The following is a 20345-nucleotide window of genomic DNA, read 5'->3' as shown; positions in this document are numbered from 1 at the left end:
ACTATCACAATGGGGGTCACTGTTACTACACAGTGTTGCAATTACAATCGGCCCTTTAAAGACAACCAATAAGGCTGATGTGCCCCTCGGTGAAAATGAATTTGACACCCCTAATATAGTATAAAGAATTTGGATAGTGAGGAATATTGCACATTCTCAGTAGGCTTTGAAATGGTGAGGCATGAAAGTGCAAAGAATGAATATGGTGTAAATACAATAGGAAAACCTTTATGAATTGATAGTTGAAGAGAGACTATCAGCTGAACCATGGTGTCCACACTGCAGGCATGATATAGAGCAGGAGGAGCCGAGCAGATGGATATACAGTTTTAAGGGGAAAGATTCAGTAAACCTTGTATTTTTATTCATTTCTATATCTGCTCATTCTGAGTTAAAGAGTCTGGTGGGCGGAGCTATCAGTGATGGACAGCTGTGTATGGCTGTACATACAATCACTGATAGCTCCGCCCACTGGACTCCTCAGCTCAGAATAAGCAGAACGATAAAGCGATACAATATATATATATATATAGACAAATCCTGCTCTGTAACATCCTGCTTGCAGTTTGGATAGCATGTCTGAGATGACAAACTCCCTTTAAGATTTTATTTTCCAGCCACACGGTTAATTATTAGTCCAATTGGATTTAAATGGGTACGGATGAGCATCGCGGCCACTTCTCAGGCCAGTGATATCCCGTTCATCGGTCACACGACCCGAGATCAGCTCAGTGCCATTCAAGTGAATGGGCTGCTGTACTAGTCACAGCCGCTATACAATGTACAGCACGATGCCTGGCATGGACTGAAGTGGAAGCGGCGCTCACTCAAGACAAGGATCCTGTGCGGGGGACCCCCCCCCAACAATTAACTCTTGATAGTTTAGTCCCGGAAACATATATTTCTGATCCATACATGCTGGTCTAATGATGTTCAATATATGAATTTGTGCGCTGCTGAAGGACAGACGTCATTCTGTACAATATTCTGCTTTATTCCATCTTTACAAGACATAGAAATCTCCTAGAAAGAACTAAATATAAATTAATAAAAAATCTGGTTAGAAAAATAAAACATTTAATGAACTTTATAAAACGTCACATTTATACAGAAGACAAACTCTTTGTTGCTTCCTGGTCCAACCGCAGACGTATCCGTAACTAACGAGGTGCAGCGGGACACAAGGACCCTTCTATGAACTTCTGCACTAGACGCTACATGATGCCTCCACTTGGCCTGGACTGTTCCTTTAAGGCTCTTCCGATCTACAAGAAGGAGCTGCGGGGACACAAACTGCAGGTTGCTGGTTTTCCTCCCAGGCTAGATTTCAGTACTGCCAACGCTGGCCACCATGTCTTCTATTGCCCTCCAATCCAGCTTGCTGAGGATACTACCAGTGCTTTCTGAAGAATTGTCCGGGTTCAGGTTTTGGGAATCTGCTCCTCCATTTATTAAAGACCCCTATGCAGAAGGAGGAAAAAAACAAATAGGGGGGGAGGTGATAAAAAGAAATGTGATTAAATTAGAACAATCCTGAGACACAATTTTGCAGGTCTAATTTTATCTGGACAGCTTGCAATGCAGAAGTGCACCAGCAGGAGGCGCTCAATGCTCTTTATGCAAGTGCCACAAACTGTAGAGCTCCTGCTGCACCCCCATCTCAGGTGTGACAAAACAAGAGACCATAATATACTCCTGCTGCAGCTTCACTGCCGCCTTAAAACTGCAAGGATCGTTGGATTGGAAGGGTATTTAGGGTAGAATGGTTGCTCTTTAGGGGCTCTTGCCCCTCTCAGGTGTATATGCAACGCGATCATTTATTATTGATTCCACGCAAACAGTTTTGTGTCTACAGGTCTAATGCAGTTATGTGCGTCTCCATGGGGACAACAAACCATGAATAGTCTGCTGTTGTATTCCTGCTTCTAAGTAGGTTATTACGATTTGGGGAAGGGGGATGAACGCAGGATCAGACCAGAGGGGGGACGAACGCAGGATCAGACCAGAGGGGGGACGAACGCAGGATCAGACCAGAGGGGGGGACGAACGCAGGATCAGACCAGAGGGGGGGACGAACGCAGGATCAGACCAGAGGGGGGGACGAACGCAGGATAAGACCAGAGGGGGGGACGAACGCAGGATCAGACCAGAGGGGGGGACGAACGCAGGATCAGACCAGAGGGGGGGACGAACGCAGGATCAGACCAGAGGGGGGGACGAACGCAGGATCAGACCAGAGGGGGGGACGAACGCAGGATCAGACCAGAGGGGGGGACGAACGCAGGATCAGACCAGAGGGGGGGACGAACGCAGGATCAGACCAGAGGGGGGGACGAACGCAGGATCAGACCAGAGGGGGGGACGAACGCAGGATCAGACCAGAGGGGGGGACGAACGCAGGATCAGACCAGAGGGGGGGACGAACGCAGGATCAGACCAGAGGGGGGGCCGAACGCAGGATCAGACCAGAGGGGGGGACGAACGCAGGATCAGACCAGAGGGGGGGACGAACGCAGGATCAGACCAGAGGGGGGGACGAACGCAGGATCAGACCAGAGGGGGGACGAACGCAGGATCAGACCAGAGGGGGGACGAACGCAGGATCAGACCAGAGGGGGGGACGAACGCAGGATCAGACCAGAGGGGGGGACGAACGCAGGATCAGACCAGAGGGGGGGACGAACGCAGGATCAGACCAGAGGGGGGACGGGCGAGACTGCAGGATCAGACCGGAGGGGGGGTGGACTGCAGGATCAGACCAGAGGGGGGGGGGGGACTGTAGGAGCAGACCAGGGGGGGGGGGGGACTGTAGGATCAGACCAGAGGGGGGGGGGGACGGACGGACGCAGGATCAGACCAGAGGGGGGGGGGGACGGACGGACGCAGGATCAGACCAGAGGGGGGGGGGGACTGCAGGATCAGACCGGGGGGGGGGGACGGACGCAGGATCAGACCAGAGGGGGGGGGGACGGACAGACGCAGGATCAGACCAGAGGGGGGGGGGGGGACTGCAGGATCAGACCGGGGGGGATGACGACTGCAGGATCAGACCGGGGGGGGGGGGGGCTGCAGGATCAGACGGGGGGGGGCTGCAGGATCAGACCGGGGGGGGGGGCTGCAGGATCAGACCGGGGGGGGGGGGGGACGACTGCAGGATCAGACCAGGGGGGGGGGAACTGCAGGATCAGACCAGGGGGGGGGGGGACTGCAGGATCAGACCGGGGGGGAGGGGGGGGACTGCAGGATCAGACCGGGGGGGGGGGGGACTGCAGGATCAGACCAGAGGGGGGGGGGGGGTGGACTGCAGGATCAGACCAGAGGGGGGGGGGTGGACTGCAGGATCAGACCAGGGGGGACGGGACGGACTGCAGGATCAGACCAGAGAAGGGGGGGACGAACGGACGCAGGATCAGACGAGAGGGGGGGGGGGACGGACGCAGGATCAGACCAAAGGGGGGGGGGGGAGGCAGGATCAGACGAGAGGGGGGGGGGACTGCAGGATCAGACCGGGGGGGGGGGGGGGCGACTGCAGGATCAGACCAGAGGGGGGGGGGGGAACTGCAGGATCAGACCAGGGGGGGGGGGGTGGAACTGCAGGATCAGACCAGAGGGGGGGGGACTGCAGGATCAGACCAGAGGGGGGGGGGGGGGACTGCAGGATCAGACCAGAGGGGGGGGGGAACTGCAGGATCAGACCAGAGGGGGGGGGGGGGGAACTGCAGGATCAGACCAGAGGGGGGGGGGGGGAACTGCAGGATCAGACCAGAGGGGGGGGGGGAACTGCAGGATCAGACCAGAGGGGGGGGGGAACTGCAGGATCAGACCAGAGGGGGGGGGGGAACTGCAGGATCAGACCAGGGGGGGGGGGACGAACTGCAGGATCAGACCAGGGGGGGGGGGGGACGACTGCAGGATCAGACCAGGGGGGGGGGGGACGACTGCAGGATCAGACCAGGGGGGGGGGACGCAGGATCAGACCGGGGGGGGGGGACGCAGGATCAGACCGGGGGGGGGGGGGGGGGGCTGCAGGATCAGACCGGGGGGGGGGGCTGCAGGATCAGACCAGGGGGGGGGGCTGCAGGATCAGACCAGGGGGGGGGGCTGCAGGATCAGACCGGGGGGGGGGGGGGACTGCAGGATCAGACCGGGGGGGGGGGGGGACTGCAGTATCAGACCGGGGGGGGGGGGGACTGCAGGATCAGACCGGGGGGGGGGGGACTGCAGGATCAGACCAGATGGGGGTTAACAAATGGAAAGGACAAAAGTTAACAACTCAGTATTGGGCACCGCAGAATACAAATCATATATGGTCTCTGCCGGTAAAGCAATAATGATGGAGCCCTTGGGGCAGGTGGTGGCACACTTATACCCTGGCGCTAGAGCCAGCCTGGTTCTATGTGCTACCTGCGGCTTGCTCAGCTACATCATGCATTTTGCTGCAGTCTCCCTGAGTAGCCTGCGTGGGGAACTCTTCTCAGGGTGAGCAGAGAGGACCCCAGCCTGCTATACGGAGTATGATGAGGTGCCACTCCAATGTAAAGTTTAGACAAGAGCCATTCAATGCCACACACAGCCTGGTGCCTGCATTAGAACTGAGGTGCTCATTCACTAGACTGCTCCGTCTACAGTTATTACATTAGACCTCTAAAGGGAGAAGGTCCATTGTGCCCCCCTCTGGTACCAGAGAACAGGTGCGACTGTAGTCTGTGTTTCCCTTTAGCTTCTCATTACTTCTAAGTGCTCGCTTTTCACTCCTTGAGGCTTTTTCTCCCCCTGCTGGTGGCTGATGATATTGCAGCCATGTGTATTTTTATATTTATGTGCCGTCTTGTACCTCAGACAGGATGGAGTTTCTTCTGCTGCTGTTTAGTATCTTGTTGATTTCATCAGGTATTTCCCAAGGACTCATGATGTCCCTCTCATAGTCGTCTTCTAACTGAAATTCTCCATGTGGTGACAAGGGGCTGGTTCCTTTACTGCTCCTATCTGTCCAAGGAAAGACAAAACTCTGATTGTACCATCAGACATAATTTATAATCCCTAGTAGAAAATCACACATTACATTTAGAAAGAAAGACTCTGGAGTATTATACTCCAGAGCTGCACTCACTATTCTGCTGTTGGGGGGAAGTCACTGTGTACATACATTACTTATCCTGTACTGATCCTGAGTTCCATCCTGTATTATACTCCAGAGCTGCACTCACTATTCTGCTGGTGGAGTCACCATGTGCATACATTACTTATCCTGTACTGACTCTTGAGTGACAGCCTGTATTATACTCCAGAGCTGCATTCACTATTCTGCTGGTGGAGTCACTGTGTACATTACTTATCCTGTACTGATCCTGAGTTACATCCTGTATTATACTCCAGAGCTGCACTCACTATTCTGCTGGTGGAGTCACTGTGTACATACATTACTTATCCTGTACTGATCCTGAGTTATATTCTGTATTATACCCCAGAGCTGCACTCACTATTCTGCTGGTGGAGTCACTGTGTACATTACTTATCCTGTACTGCTCCTGAGTTACATCCTGTATTATACTCCAGAGCTGCACTCACTATTCTGCTGGTGGAGTCACTGTGTACATACATTACTTATCCTGTACTGATCCTGAGTTACATCCTGTATTATACCCCAGAGCTGCACTCACTATTCTGCTGGTGGAGTCACTGTGTACATTACTTATCCTGTACTGATCCTGAGTTACATCCTGTATTATACTCCAGAGCTGCACTCACTATTCTGCTGATGGAGTCACTGTGTACATACATTACTTATCCTGTATTGATCCTGAGTTACATCCTGTATTATACCCCAGAGCTGCACTCACTATTCTGCTGGTGGAGTCACCATGTGCATACATTACTTATCCTGTACTGACTCTGAGTGACAGCCTGTATTATACTCCAGAGCTGCATTCACTATTCTGCTGGTGGAGTCACTGTGTACATACATTACTTATCCTGTACTGATCCTGAGTTACATCCTGTATTATACTCCAGAGCTGTACTCACTATTCTGCTGGTGGAGTCACTGTGTACATACATTACTTATCCTGTACTGCTCCTGAGTTACATCCTGTATTATACTCCAGAGCTGCACTCACTATTCTACTGATGGAGTCGCTGTGTACATACATTACTTATCCTGTACTGATCCTGAGTTACATCCTGTATTATACCCCAGAGCTGCACTCACTATTCTGCTGGTGGAGTCACCATGTGCATACATTACTTATCCTGTACTGACTCTGAGTGACAGCCTGTATTATACTCCAGAGCTGCATTCACTATTCTGCTGGTGGAGTCACCATGTGCATACATTACTTATCCTGTACTGACTCTGAGTGACAGCCTGTATTATACTCCAGAGCTGCATTCACTATTCTGCTGGTGGAGTCACTGTGTACATACATTACTTATCCTGTACTGCTCCTGAGTTACATCCTGTATTATACTCCAGAGCTGTACTCACTATTCTGCTGGTGGAGTCACTGTGTACATACATTACTTATCCTGTACTGCTCCTGAGTTACATCCTGTATTATACCCCAGAGCTGCACTCACTATTCTGGTGGTGGAGTCACTGTGTACATTACTTATCCTGTACTGATCCTGAGTGACAGCCTGTATTATACTCCAGAGCTGCATTCACTATTCTGCTGGTGGAGTCACTGTGTACATACATTACTTATCCTGTACTGATCCTGAGTTACATCCTGTATTATACTCCAGAGCTGTACTCACTATTCTGCTGGTGGAGTCACTGTGTACATACATTACTTATCCTGTACTGCTCCTGAGTTACATCCTGTATTATACTCCAGAGCTGCACTCACTATTCTACTGATGGAGTCGCTGTGTACATACATTACTTATCCTGTACTGATCCTGAGTTACATCCTGTATTATACCCCAGAGCTGCACTCACTATTCTGCTGGTGGAGTCACCATGTGCATACATTACTTATCCTGTACTGACTCTGAGTGACAGCCTGTATTATACTCCAGAGCTGCATTCACTATTCTGCTGGTGGAGTCACCATGTGCATACATTACTTATCCTGTACTGACTCTGAGTGACAGCCTGTATTATACTCCAGAGCTGCATTCACTATTCTGCTGGTGGAGTCACTGTGTACATACATTACTTATCCTGTACTGCTCCTGAGTTACATCCTGTATTATACTCCAGAGCTGTACTCACTATTCTGCTGGTGGAGTCACTGTGTACATACATTACTTATCCTGTACTGCTCCTGAGTTACATCCTGTATTATACTCCAGAGCTGCACTCACTATTCTGCTGGTGGAGTCACTGTGTACATACATTACTTATCCTGTACTGATCCTGAGTTACATCCTGTATTATACCCCAGAGCTGCACTCACTATTCTGGTGGTGGAGTCACTGTGTACATTACTTATCCTGTACTGATCCTGAGTGACAGCCTGTATTATACTCCAGAGCTGCATTCACTATTCTGCTGGTGGAGTCACTGTGTACATACATTACTTATCCTGTACTGCTCCTGAGTTACATCCTGTATTATACTCCAGAGCTGTACTCACTATTCTGCTGGTGGAGTCACTGTGTACATACATTACTTATCCTGTACTGCTCCTGAGTTACATCCTGTATTATACTCCAGAGCTGCACTCACTATTCTGCTGGTGGAGTCACTGTGTACATACATTACTTATCCTGTACTGATCCTGAGTTACATCCTGTATTATACCCCAGAGCTGCACTCACTATTCTGGTGGTGGAGTCACTGTGTACATTACTTATCCTGTACTGATCCTGAGTTCCATCCTGTATTATACTCCAGAGCTGCACTCACTATTCTGCTGGTGGAGTCACCATGTGCATACATTACTTATCCTGTACTGACTCTTGAGTGACAGCCTGTATTATACTCCAGAGCTGCATTCACTATTCTGCTGGTGGAGTCGCTGTGTACATACATTACTTATCCTGTACTGATCCTGAGTTACATCCTGTATTATATTCCAGAGCTGCACTCACTATTCTGCTGGTGGAGTCACTGTGTACATTACTTATCCTGTACTGATCCTGAGTTACATCCTGTATTATACCCCAGAGCTGCACTCACTATTCTGCTGGTGGAGTCACCATGTGCATACATTACTTATCCTGTACTGACTCTGAGTGACAGCCTGTATTATACTCCAGAGCTGCATTCACTATTCTGCTGGTGGAGTCACTGTGTACATACATTACTTATCCTGTACTGATCCTGAGTTACATCCTGTATTATACCCGAGCTGCACTCACTATTCTGCTGGTGGAGTCACTGTGTACATACATTACTTATCCTGTACTGATCCTGAGTTATATTCTGTATTATACCCCAGAGCTGCACTCACTATTCTGCTGGTGGAGTCACTGTGTACATTACTTATCCTGTACTGCTCCTGAGTTACATCCTGTATTATACTCCAGAGCTGCACTCACTATTCTGCTGGTGGAGTCACTGTGTACATACATTACTTATCCTGTACTGATCCTGAGTTACATCCTGTATTATACCCCAGAGCTGCACTCACTATTCTGCTGGTGGAGTCACTGTGTACATTACTTATCCTGTACTGATCCTGAGTTACATCCTGTATTATACTCCAGAGCTGCATTCACTATTCTGCTGGTGGAGTCACTGTGTACATACATTACTTATCCTGTACTGATCCTGAGTTACATCCTGTATTATACTCCAGAGCTGTACTCACTATTCTGCTGGTGGAGTCACTGTGTACATACATTACTTATCCTGTACTGCTCCTGAGTTACATCCTGTATTATACTCCAGAGCTGCACTCACTATTCTACTGATGGAGTCGCTGTGTACATACATTACTTATCCTGTACTGCTCCTGAGTTACATCCTGTATTATACTCCAGAGCTGCACTCACTATTCTGCTGGTGGAGTCACTGTGTACATACATTACTTATCCTGTACTGATCCTGAGTTACATCCTGTATTATACCCCAGAGCTGCACTCACTATTCTGGTGGTGGAGTCACTGTGTACATTACTTATCCTGTACTGATCCTGAGTTACATCCTGTATTATACTCCAGAGCTGCACTCACTATTCTGCTGGTGGAGTCACTGTGTACATACATTACTTATCCTGTACTGATCCTGAGTTACATCCTGTATTATACTCCAGAGCTGTACTCACTATTCTGCTAATAAAGGATTAGGGTATAATCTTGGGTACATCATTAGTTTTTGCATTAACGACAGTAAACGCTCGTTCCCTTTATTAACCCTTACCATGTCTTGGCGTTTGCTTTTCTGTGGCCTTAACAGGCTTCGTATTTTTACTATGTCCATTTAACCTGTTCCTGGCCGCCAGCATCCCCCGACGTGTGATTTGAGAAAGGCGATCACTAGGGAGGGATGGATCTAGGCAGACATTGAAAAAGGATGAGAATGTGGACGTCCATAGAGGTTTACAAGGGCAGAGCGACCGTGTGGCCATTTCCCATGGATGACACAACATGATCCCCGGCGGGGGCCTCTTACCGAACTTTCTGTGGACAGAATAGCTGGGGGCGCTGCGGGTCCTCATTCCGGGTTCCCAGTTGCTTTTCGGAAGCACATATGTTGCTGTTCCTGTCGGAGAAGAGAAGTGTATACAGTATATACTGTGATGTCCTCAATAGCGCCCTCTTCTACATGAGCCACCTCCAACCTGCAATTCGCAAGCCATTGCAAAACTACCACTCGCTGTCTGGGCATACTGGGAGTTGTAGTTGCTCCCCCACCAAAAACACTTGAGTGCTTCTCATGTACAGTAGATAGAGGGCGCTGCATCCATAGGTCCTGTGTCAAATGAGGTCCTTGGTGGTTCTGCAGAGCTTTTGTACTAAGGTGCAGACTGCGCCCGCGCCTCTAGAGGGGGCTGCACTGTACTGTACACGAGGCTTACACTGCGCCTCAGATGGCACCCCGATGAACTGCAAGCATGGCTGTTTAAGAGAGGGCCGTGTATGCACAGAGGTCTCTTATCTGCCACTGAAAACATAGCAAACTTAGTGCCAGATAGCGCTCCACGAGGATTTGCCTATAAATCCCTGCCCCATGCTTGACCACCAGAGATAACCCTACATTGTGCTAGGCAACCAGGAATCTGCCCCTTAATCCCTTCCATATCCTACCTGGGATCTGCCCATTTACTAATTCCCTATCCCATACCACCTGAAATCTGCCCATTAATCCCTTCCATACCCCAGACCACCAGGGATCTCCCTATTAACACTTTCCCTATACTAGACCACCATAAGTATTCCTTCACTGGTCTACACCACCAGGGATCTGCTATTTAATGAATTCTTTACTCCGCATCACTGGGGATCGGCTTATTAACCCATTCCCTACCCTGGACCACCAGGGATCTACCCATTAACCCTTTATCTAAGCTACCTGGGAACTGCCCATTATCTAACTCCTTACCTTAGACCACCAGGGATCTCCCCGTTAATACAATCCCTATACTAGACCACCATAATTATTCCTTCACTAATCTACGCCACCAGGGATTTGCCTATTAACCCCTTCTCTACCCTAGGCCACCGAAGATCATTGGCATTGATTGCAGATATTGAGCAGCGCTCCCATTGTGTTCCTCCACCTATAGACTTCGCAGATTGACGCCTCCAAGTCAAATACACAAACCCCAGTCTGTTCACCATATAATTACATACAGATGTAGCAGAGCTGTACTTTACATTTTGCACAAGTAAACAGATGATACACAATCACCGCCAAAGAGTTAAATGACAACTTCAGCTCTGCTTCATCTGCATGCTTTGATAAGATGTAAAACTTCCATCCATAAATGATCCTGTGGAGACATTCCTACCCCTCATCGGTGTCCGGGCAGCGGCAGACGTGGGCCTTGGCTGTGAATTACCGCCTCTGGAGGATGTTCTGCGCCTCTCTTGGCTGGCAGACAGACTGCGCACCGCGCTGCGAGCTCTGGAACAACAAGGTATCCTATTAAACTCTTACTGACTGATGACCGCCACTTTCACCGCCCAACCTATTCGCTACTGCACAAAACCTGCAGTTGTATTGCTAATAGTGGGGGAACAGAAAGTGAAATGGCCCTCACACATCACAGCGCCACCTAATGTCAGACATTTTAAACAAGTCTTGTAACAACGACTGGGAATTCTAAGCCAAAGGCAGAATACCATACACAGACAGCTGTTTCGGGTCGATTGCCCCTCATCAGTGTGCAGTAGGTTTCTGGCTTGGCTAGTGAGAGGCCTGTAGATGTGGGTCGGAAGGGTATTGTTTCTCCTTAGGGAGAGCACCTAGAAGGTGAGTAAGGAGACTTATAAGGTCATGCATGCTCCTCTGGGAAATATGCAAATAGAAAGGGGCAATCACCCCTAAACAGCTGTCTGTGTATGGTTATTTTGGCTTTGGCTCACGATTCCCAGAATAAGGCTTGCTTAAAAAAATATGCAGAAATACTGCCTTCCAATGGGTGCTATTCTTTCATATTTCTATTTGCATATATTTCCCAGAGACTTATGGGATGCCCGACACTCGTCCCCGCACATACTCGCTGCGGTGCTGCTGCACGGGAGCTAGTATCGTTAGCTCTCAGCGGGGAGGCTGCAGGAGATTTCTCTCCTCTCGCTCCCCCGCCCCTCTCCATTGAGATAACACAGCAGCCGTTCAGAGCAATCAGCTCATCGTCCAGGATGTTATGCAGCATAAAGGATGGACGATGAGCTGATCGCTGATCATTCAGTGTAATAGCAGTCGTTCAGTACTGAACCGCCGCTATGTTATGTCAATGGAGAGGGGAGAGGGAGTGCATGGAAATTTCCTGCAGCCGTCCCACCCCCGCCCCCTGCTGGCCGCTCTGTGAGCGAGCCAGTGATACTTGCTCCTGTGCAGGAGCAAGGGAGCGCGGACACACAGGGACGAGTGTCGGGTATTGTTTGCCCGTGTAAACCCAGCATTATAAGTCTCCTCGCACCTTCTAGGTAACAATACCCTTCCAGACCCCGTCACTGCCAGTTACTTGTGTTTGCTTGGTTTCGACATCACAGCTCATTGCTGCACGGCTTTTGCCAATTTGCCTCCTGGGCAGATAACTTACCTTTTTGGAGGGGCCTGGTGTCTGGAGACGGAGGCTCGGGACGTGCTGGGGCGGGAACTTGCAGAGGGAACCTGCTTGGTTTCCGACAACATTTCCTGCATGAGACCAATGGCATCCGACACCCGATGGCTGTGATGCTCCCACAGTAGGGACCTGCAAGTCAGAGAGCAGACAAGCCGTGAATACGGGAGCCCTGGCAGGCAGTCGTTCACCTCCAGAGTGCACTACGTTGCCAATTATTGCACCCCCTGCATTATTTTCAGCCTCGAGCGCTGCTTTGGACCACCCAATATCCTGATCCGCATGCTCTGGGGCTTGGCCTTGGTATATAAAGTTGAAGGTTGGACTTACCGGTCTCTGTCATCCTTCCCTTGCTGCATATCCAAGATGGTTGCTGATGTGCTCTGAAGGAATAGAAAAAAGGAAAACTCCAATAAAAAAGGTTATATAAGAGCGACTACATGCCACCCAAATCCGAAATGATAAGTGATGGGGGTGATCAGCGTCGCCAGACCCCTATTAATCAGATACAAACAGCACAATAATGAACGCACCCTTCCCTCTGTCTGTCTCTAGCTCACTTCCCCGGCCCGATATCCAAGGTGGTGCGGCTGCTACCCCTCTGCTGCCATAAAACTGGGAACTGGCTGGGGTTGTGGACAACGTGCAATCCTTTTGGGGGGCTTTCATATTAAAATATTATATGGAGATGTGATGTACAGCCAGACAGCAGCTGCTTCCAGCGTTCCTGAGGAGCGTTAAGGTCTATTTACACACACAGATGAACGCTCAAAATTCGTCAGAAACTGACGTTTTGAGCGATCATTTTGCATTAGCTACTAATGGGATCAATGGGGGTATTTAGAGAACAGCAGGTGGTCTGGTCTCTAAATACATCGCTGTTGTTAACAGCTGTTGAAGAATGTTATCAGCGCTGCCCGTGGAGAACACAGCGCGCAATCCGTCTTATCTTAACGTCTTGAAGGATGAGGGTTTCATGCGGGCCTGAAGTTAGCAATGGACGAAAAGCACACGGTAAGTGTAAGATGGGCGCTCATTTATTAATTCTCAGCAATAATCGTTGTGTGTAAAAGGGCCTTTAGTCTATTCTTCATGGACGATGGCCTCCAGGTCACTAACATTCTTATGTTTGTGTCCTACAACCACCTTCACATCCCACCAAAGATTTTCTAGGTGACTGTGACGGCCACTCTAGGATCTTTCAGGACTTCTGAATCCAAGCCTCGGTGGACCTTGAGGTTTGCTTGGGATCATCGTCCTGTTGGAAGGCCCAATGTTGCCTAAACTTCAGCATCCTCACAGAAGGCATGGCGATTTCTCCTAGAATTTCCTGATGCGTGATTGACTCCATCTTGTCCTCCACACGCTGCAGGTTTCCAGTACCAGAGGAAGCAGAGCAGCCCCAGAGCATCACCGAGCCACCATCATGCTTCACTATAGCATTACCGAGCCACCGCCATGCTTCACTGTAGCATCACCGAGCCACCGCCATGCTTCACTATAGCATTACCGAGCCACCGCCATGTTTCACTGTAGCATCACCGAGCCACCATCATGCTTCACTATAGCATTACCGAGCCACCGCCATGCTTCACTGTAGCATCACCGAGCCACCATCATGCTTCACTATAGCATTACCGAGCCACCGCCATGCCTGACTGTAGCATTACCGCACTACCACCATGCTTCACTGTAGCAGCACCGAGCCACCACCATGCTTCACTATAGCATTACCGAGCCACCGCCATGCTTCACTGTAGCATCACCGAGCCACCATCATGCTTCACTGTAGCATCACCGAGCCACCATCATGCTTCACTATAGCATTACCGAGCCACCGCCATGCCTGACTGTAGCATTACCGCACTACCACCACGCTTCACTGTAGCATCACTGAGCGCCCACCATGCTTCACTACTGCATCACCAAGCTACTGCCAGGCTTTACAGTAGCATCACCGAGCCACCGCCACAATCACTGTAGCATCACTGAGCCACTGCCATGCTTCACTGTAGCATCACCAATCTACCGCCGTGCATCATTGACCCACAGCCACGTCTCCCTTCATACATACCCCAATGCTGCAGGATGTAACCGTAAATTTTTCTGCGTTACAGGGTTAAATTATTATTATTTTTTTGCAAACAGCTGAAAGTTTGTAAATTTGGCCCATAAACCTAATTTGTTGTGGCGGTTGAATACATTGATTGCAACGTAAGCATAGCTGTCCAGGTAGGTAATTGGTACGATGCTCACTGAGGCATAATGTTGTCAGCAGGGTGGCTGCCAGCTAGTAAGTGTTTACAGCGCTGTCAGTGTGACCCAGCTCTGCATGAATCATTTATAGAGGAAGCTCAGAGATGTAGGACAGGCAGCGAACAACAAGTCCCAGCAGTGGATAATGCACATACGGCACCCTGCTGCGGCTGGAACGGCCTGTGCTCCTGTTCCCGCAGCTCCTGCAGCCTCCTCCGGTGTTCGGCCAGACGCTCCCTCTGCTTTTTCTTCATCCACCGCAGCAGATCCGCCCGCTCTTTTGGGGTCCTCTTGGAGGTGTCCCGGCCCCTCGCCCTGTGGAGACAAAGTTATATAGCTAAAGTGAAGCAAGTATTGCACTATTACAGTAAGATCAGCGGGCCGACACCTTCATACCTGGACAGTTTCTCCGCCTGAGCAGGAGTGAGCCCGAGTTCGGGGGCGGAAACCCCTCCAACCAGGAGATCGCCCAGAATGTCGGCGATATCACTAAGGCCGGTCATCTGTAGAGGGTCCTGGATGTTGCGGCTGGAGAGAAGAGGGTCAACGTGAGGGTTCCTATAGGCAGCCTGCGCATGGAGGCTTCTACATGGCGGATCTGTTGTCGTACAATGCAAGGGAACGGGCTTTCTGCTGCAGAAAGAAGTCTGCGCCAATCCTAGGAGACGCTGCCGGTTTTCTACTCCCCAGCATGCACTACAGGTGAGCATTAGGAGTTTTGCAGCACAAGACGTTCTGCACACACAGGGGGGACCAGAGCGGCGAGAGGGCAGGAAACACGTAACCGGCTCCTACCTTTCATCCATGTTCTTCCACGGACTCCGAGCTGAAACAAGAAGAGAGATCATGTGACTGCGGCGCAGGAATTAACGAGGACTCGGTATGTGATGAATGAGACTATTCGCGGAGCTCCTCACTGCCGGAGGCAAGAAACACAATGATCACACGGACGCCTCGTAGCGCTGACACTAAGAACCAGCGAGGAGGCTCCCAACGGCGGGCGAGCGCTGCATGCCTGATGACTTCTCACAGTGTCAGCGGGCGGCTCAGAATACACAGCCAGGCAGGAAGTTTGCGCTAATTTTTTAGCTACAAGTGAGAAAAGATTTGAAACCCACCCACAGGCAGAGTAATGCAAACTGTTGCAGTTTTAACAGCAGGGGGCGCCATAATCAGTGTTACAGCAGGCGGCGCCGCAACCAGTGTGTTACAGCAGGGGGCACCATAGCGAGGATACAACAGCAGGAGGCGCCATAACAAGGATATAACAGCAGGGGCGCCATAACTAGGATATAACAGCAGAGGGCACCATAACCAGTGTGTTACAGCAGGGGGTGTCCATAACCAGGGTACAACAGCAGGCGGCGCCATAACAAGGATACAACAGCAGGGGGCACCATCACAAGTGTGTAACAGCAGGCGGCGCCATAACAAGGCTATAACAGCAGGGGGCGCCCCATTAGTGCTGGAGTAATAGAATTCCCGGACTACGGCCCGCTGGGTGAGGGTTCTGTATCTGCACTGTAAGGCAGTGAGGGACACACATAATAAGCAGGTACCTGCAGCGAGATCTCTGACACCTCTGGAAGATATTCGCACCACTGGGGGGCGCTCACGTGAGCCGATTCCCTCGGGGCTCATTAGGTTGTACTCATCTTCCTCTGTTAAGTCTTCTAATTGTAGATCGCTGAACACTGAAAAACATTTCCTCCGTCAGCAGAGAACTCGCCGGCCGCCATGTAAAGCTGCAGAGCCTCGTCTTCCATGGATTGCTATATCATTACCAATTCCTTGCGCTTTCAAGATCTCTGCTTGCTGTCAGTCTTGTTTCATGTGGTTAATCTGCAGGGCAGATCCTGTGATGGACGCACAGAGGTACACGGCCGGTTAGTCCAGTGCTGTGCCTCGGTGCGTCCATCACATGACCAGGACTGACTGCATGAAACAAGAGTGACAGCAAGCAGAGATCTTGAAAACTGGAAAAAATGATACAGGAGGCATATTGGAAGACAATGTCACTTTTCATTCTTCCATAATAATGCATTCATCAGCATAGTGACATAGTCAGCGCTGCGCTGTACCTCTCCGTGGGGCTCCGGCGCCTCCAGGGGGAACAGATTCCGGTCCTTGAACTCCAGATGTTAAAGTCTCCAACGTGTTCACCAGCTGCAAGAGAAAGGAGACGCAGAACATCAGTGGATGATTGCAGATCAGCGAGGACCTAATAACGGACAACAAGGAGGTTTAACCCCTTCATATATTCACATCACGTGGTTGCGGGGTTTGTATAGAGCGGGATCAGAGGCCGATCACATGGTCTGACAGCCGACACTCACCGCAACACCAACCATTAACGTTCACGCCGATAGCAGCTATAAACTCTTTAAATGCTGCTGTTAATTTGCCCAAATCGGATTTTAGGGTTCCAAATGCCCCCCCTCACCCCTGCAATCAGATGGCGAGATGCCGCTTGGTTGCCATGGCTGATTGCCTATTGAGCCATGCCTGTGGCACATCTTGATAGGCTGCCTTTCAGAAAATAGCATGATGCAATACCGTTGTATTGCATTATATGGCATTCTTAAAGGCAGTCTATAATGCAACCGTGGTATTGCATTATACTCTATTAGCGATCACACATTTGCAAGTTCAAGTCCCCTATGGGGAATAAACCAAAAATGTGAAAAGGAGCTAAAAAAGTTTTATTAATTATGATACAAAATAAAAGGTAATAAAGTTTTTTTTTTAAAAAAAAAAAACAAACAACTCTTTCCCCATATTTAATTAAAAAAAAAGGGGGGAAAAAAGCATATTTGGCATCGCTGCATCCGTGAAAGTCAGAAAAAAATAAAAATGGCAGAACTGCGCCTTTTCGGTCTCTGTGTCTCCAAAAAAGAAAAAAAAAATAATAATAATAAAAACTGATAAATACTCCAAAAGTGGTACCAATAGAGACTACAGGCCGTCCCGCCACAATGAGCCCTGCACAACTAAGTCGAAGGAAAAATAAAAAAAAGTTATGTCTGTCAGAAGATGGCGGCAAAAAATAAAATGTTTTTCCAAAGCAAAACGGAAAAACGATATAAATCTGGTGTCATATGTGCGGCTCCCAACAAGCAGCGGCTCTTGCCCATGTATTGCTTGGATGACCGCTCATCTGATTTCCCGCCATGTAATGCAGGGGATGTGTGTAACCGGTAATATCGTCCCCTCGTATTACACATATCTGCCCACTCTTACCAGCCTTGTGTTGTCAAAGTCGTGCTCCATGCCATCCGCCATGTCCTGCAGTGCCTGTAGCTGCATGTCCATCTCCATCAGTCTAGACGTGGCCTCGTTGGTCCGGGTGCGAGGGGTCCGCACTTTTGGGGCAGGTGCCAAATCTGCAGCCAGAACATGATATGTGATCCTGTCTGCAGCACCGAGGGCCAAGAGCCCCGATTGTGGCCCCTCCAGTACATCTGGTGAGAAGAGCGGACAAGGATAATGTCACATGAAATACCGCAGACACCCTTTTACTCCCTTGCAGTGTACAAAAGGGGCAGTTATATAGCATACAGTCACTGGTGTAACAGAACAGCAAGGCTCAGGGCCAAAGGTTAAAACAAAGCCTTCTATTTCTAAAGCAGTATCTTACTAGTTTCAAGATCTCTGCTTGCTACAAGTGAAAAGAAAAAATATCTTTCCCATACCAAGGCAGAAAGAACTGAGGGTTTGTTACAATTGTATCCAGTGTAGACAATGCTCTGTGAGCTAAACACATCAGCAGCTGCACAAATCTCTTTGCCAGTTTGCTACAATGTATCAGTCTGAAGTCCGTTGTCTACACTGGATACGCCTGTATCCACTTCTCAGTTGAGATCAGGACTAGCTATGTACAATGTATCAGTCTGGAGTCGGGGTTGTTGAGCTCACAGAGCATTGTCTATACTGGATACAATTGTATCCACTTCTCAGCTGAGAGCAGGACTAGCTATGTACAATGTATCAGTCTGGAGTCTGGGCTGTTTAGCTCACAGAGCATTGTCTACACTGGACACCCAACTGTATCCACTTCTCAGCTGAGAGCAGGACTAGCTATGTACAATGTATCAGTCTGGAGTCGTGGGTTGTTGAGCTCACAGAGCATTATCTAGATTGGATACAACTGCAACAAACTAAGCTGTGTGAAGTATACGTCATACGGCAGGCCTCGCGCATGGATATGTTGCAGGATCTGCATGGAATCCATGCCATTTAGGGAATTTATTCATATGGAAGGGACTCCGCTCTCTAGTCCGTACAGTATCAATTTTTTTTCTGCATACTTAAAAAATTTAAAAAGTTGTGAGGTCACTCTTTGACGCAGATTTCGCACAGAATGTTATCAGGTTTTTCCTCGTGGAGCCCAACCCTCCTGCAGTTGCAGCAAATATGCAACAGAAATCCCCACTGAAACACGTATTGAAAATCTAGCAGAGTTACTGGAATCCAATTACTTCGTAATGAAAAGTTCTGTCGCTTCTGAAAAAAAAAACGAAAGAAAACAAAGACGTTACCTCTCCGCTGCAGGTCTCCAGGGGGCGGCACATCGGTTACAGACGCCGCCATGTAATGGAGATCAGCCGACGACGGAACATCCTGACTGGCGGAGTCCGAAAATTCTTCTGTGTCTATGTGATGCCCAAACTGTAGCAATAAGGAAGAAGAAAAGAGTCATGTCTACGATCTCCGTACAGCCGCTGGGATAAGCAGAACCAGGACCCAGCAGTCACCCACAGGTCTACGGAGAATTGCCATTCCCTTCCATTAACATAATGCGTCGCCAGCGAGTCACAGGCCTCCTTTCACCTCCGTACACAACACTCACCGCACAGCTCTGAGACGCAATACCAGGATAGACATCTTCATCATTGCACTCACGGCAGACACTCCGAACATCCCGGTAATGAAGAATGGCCTGAGCATGGCAGAGATGCAATGGTGATCAGGTAAGTGCGGTTGTGTGCTGAGCATGCTCAGACTGCAGTAATGAATAAGCCTGATATTAGGGAATTGCTATGTAAGCGATTACTTAATATTTTCTCAAAGTTTAAATACACTCGCTTGGAAGATCTCACAGTTCACACTCTGCCTTGATTTTTGGGTATTCACGCTGCCCCAACATATATTAACTGCCAGGACAGCTCTGCTAATTCGCTGCCCCATATCCCTCCCAGCAGCCAACTGCAAGCATTAAAAAAGGAGTTTTCTGCTTCTACCAATTTCTTCTTGCTGGAAGGGTTCCCTGAAATGAAGCCGATTGCACAAAACCCATCAGCAAGTTTCCTTGCAGCGCCACCACAGGAGACATGAAGAATTACACAGTATCCATTGTAATCAGTGGGCTTTCCATGTAATGAACGGACATGTTTGGTCCTCCAGAAAGAGACTTTGTAGCCACTTTATGTTGTGGGTGACTGAAGGAGGTCGTGGACAAGGGATTCCAGTCACTGAGCCGGATGTCCGAATATTTCAAAATGGGTGTTCATAATATGAAATCCCCTTTAAAGGGGTCAACTTAGAAGGGATAGGAAATAGGTGTCTGATCAGTGGGGGTCTAACTGCTGAGCTCTCCCCCGATTCGGAGAACAGGGGTCCCAGGACGGAAGTAGTGGCAGTGTCATGTGCAGCACCGCCTGGTGGAAATAGTCAGTACAAACCCATCAGGTCTCCTGTGAAGGCGATTAGTTATGGGTCCGATTGTGGGACAACGCGTTCTGACGCGGATTTCAACGAGCCGAAGATCTGCATCTGCAAGATACCCGTGCGACTTTTGCAACACGGAATCCGCGTTAAGAACTAACCCGTCACTTCCTTTTTGCCACGCATGGATTTTAAGTCCGCATGCGGAAAAATCAGCAATGTATATATTACAATTTTTTAGATTTC

At 49.4% G+C, this 20345-nt stretch overlaps 1 protein-coding gene across 2 annotated transcripts in view; it reads right to left on the bottom strand.

Annotated features, from left to right (window-relative positions):
* Window positions 1-973: 973 nt before the first annotated feature.
* Window positions 974-20345, bottom strand: part of CPLANE1 (ciliogenesis and planar polarity effector complex subunit 1) — a 70107-nt gene continuing 50735 nt past the window's right edge. For both annotated transcript variants that reach the window (XM_066602415.1, XM_066602416.1), the window contains 14 exons: window positions 18974-19103; window positions 17676-17896; window positions 16517-16601; window positions 15995-16129; window positions 15231-15261; window positions 14832-14963; window positions 14591-14750; window positions 12510-12562; window positions 12159-12311; window positions 10902-11017; window positions 9563-9652; window positions 9311-9442; window positions 4835-4986; window positions 974-1461 (listed from right to left, as the gene is read on the bottom strand). In XM_066602415.1, the coding sequence (XP_066458512.1) occupies window positions 1321-1461; window positions 4835-4986; window positions 9311-9442; window positions 9563-9652; window positions 10902-11017; window positions 12159-12311; window positions 12510-12562; window positions 14591-14750; window positions 14832-14963; window positions 15231-15261; window positions 15995-16129; window positions 16517-16601; window positions 17676-17896; window positions 18974-19103 (1731 nt within the window). In that variant the 3' untranslated portion in view covers window positions 974-1320. The remainder of the gene's footprint in view (window positions 1462-4834; window positions 4987-9310; window positions 9443-9562; window positions 9653-10901; window positions 11018-12158; window positions 12312-12509; window positions 12563-14590; window positions 14751-14831; window positions 14964-15230; window positions 15262-15994; window positions 16130-16516; window positions 16602-17675; window positions 17897-18973; window positions 19104-20345) is intronic.

The sequence above is a fragment of the Eleutherodactylus coqui genome, chromosome 5 (assembly GCF_035609145.1).
Source record: "Eleutherodactylus coqui strain aEleCoq1 chromosome 5, aEleCoq1.hap1, whole genome shotgun sequence".
Lineage (NCBI taxonomy): Eukaryota > Metazoa > Chordata > Amphibia > Anura > Eleutherodactylidae > Eleutherodactylus > Eleutherodactylus coqui.
This window is presented reverse-complemented; position numbering and strand designations above follow the sequence as displayed.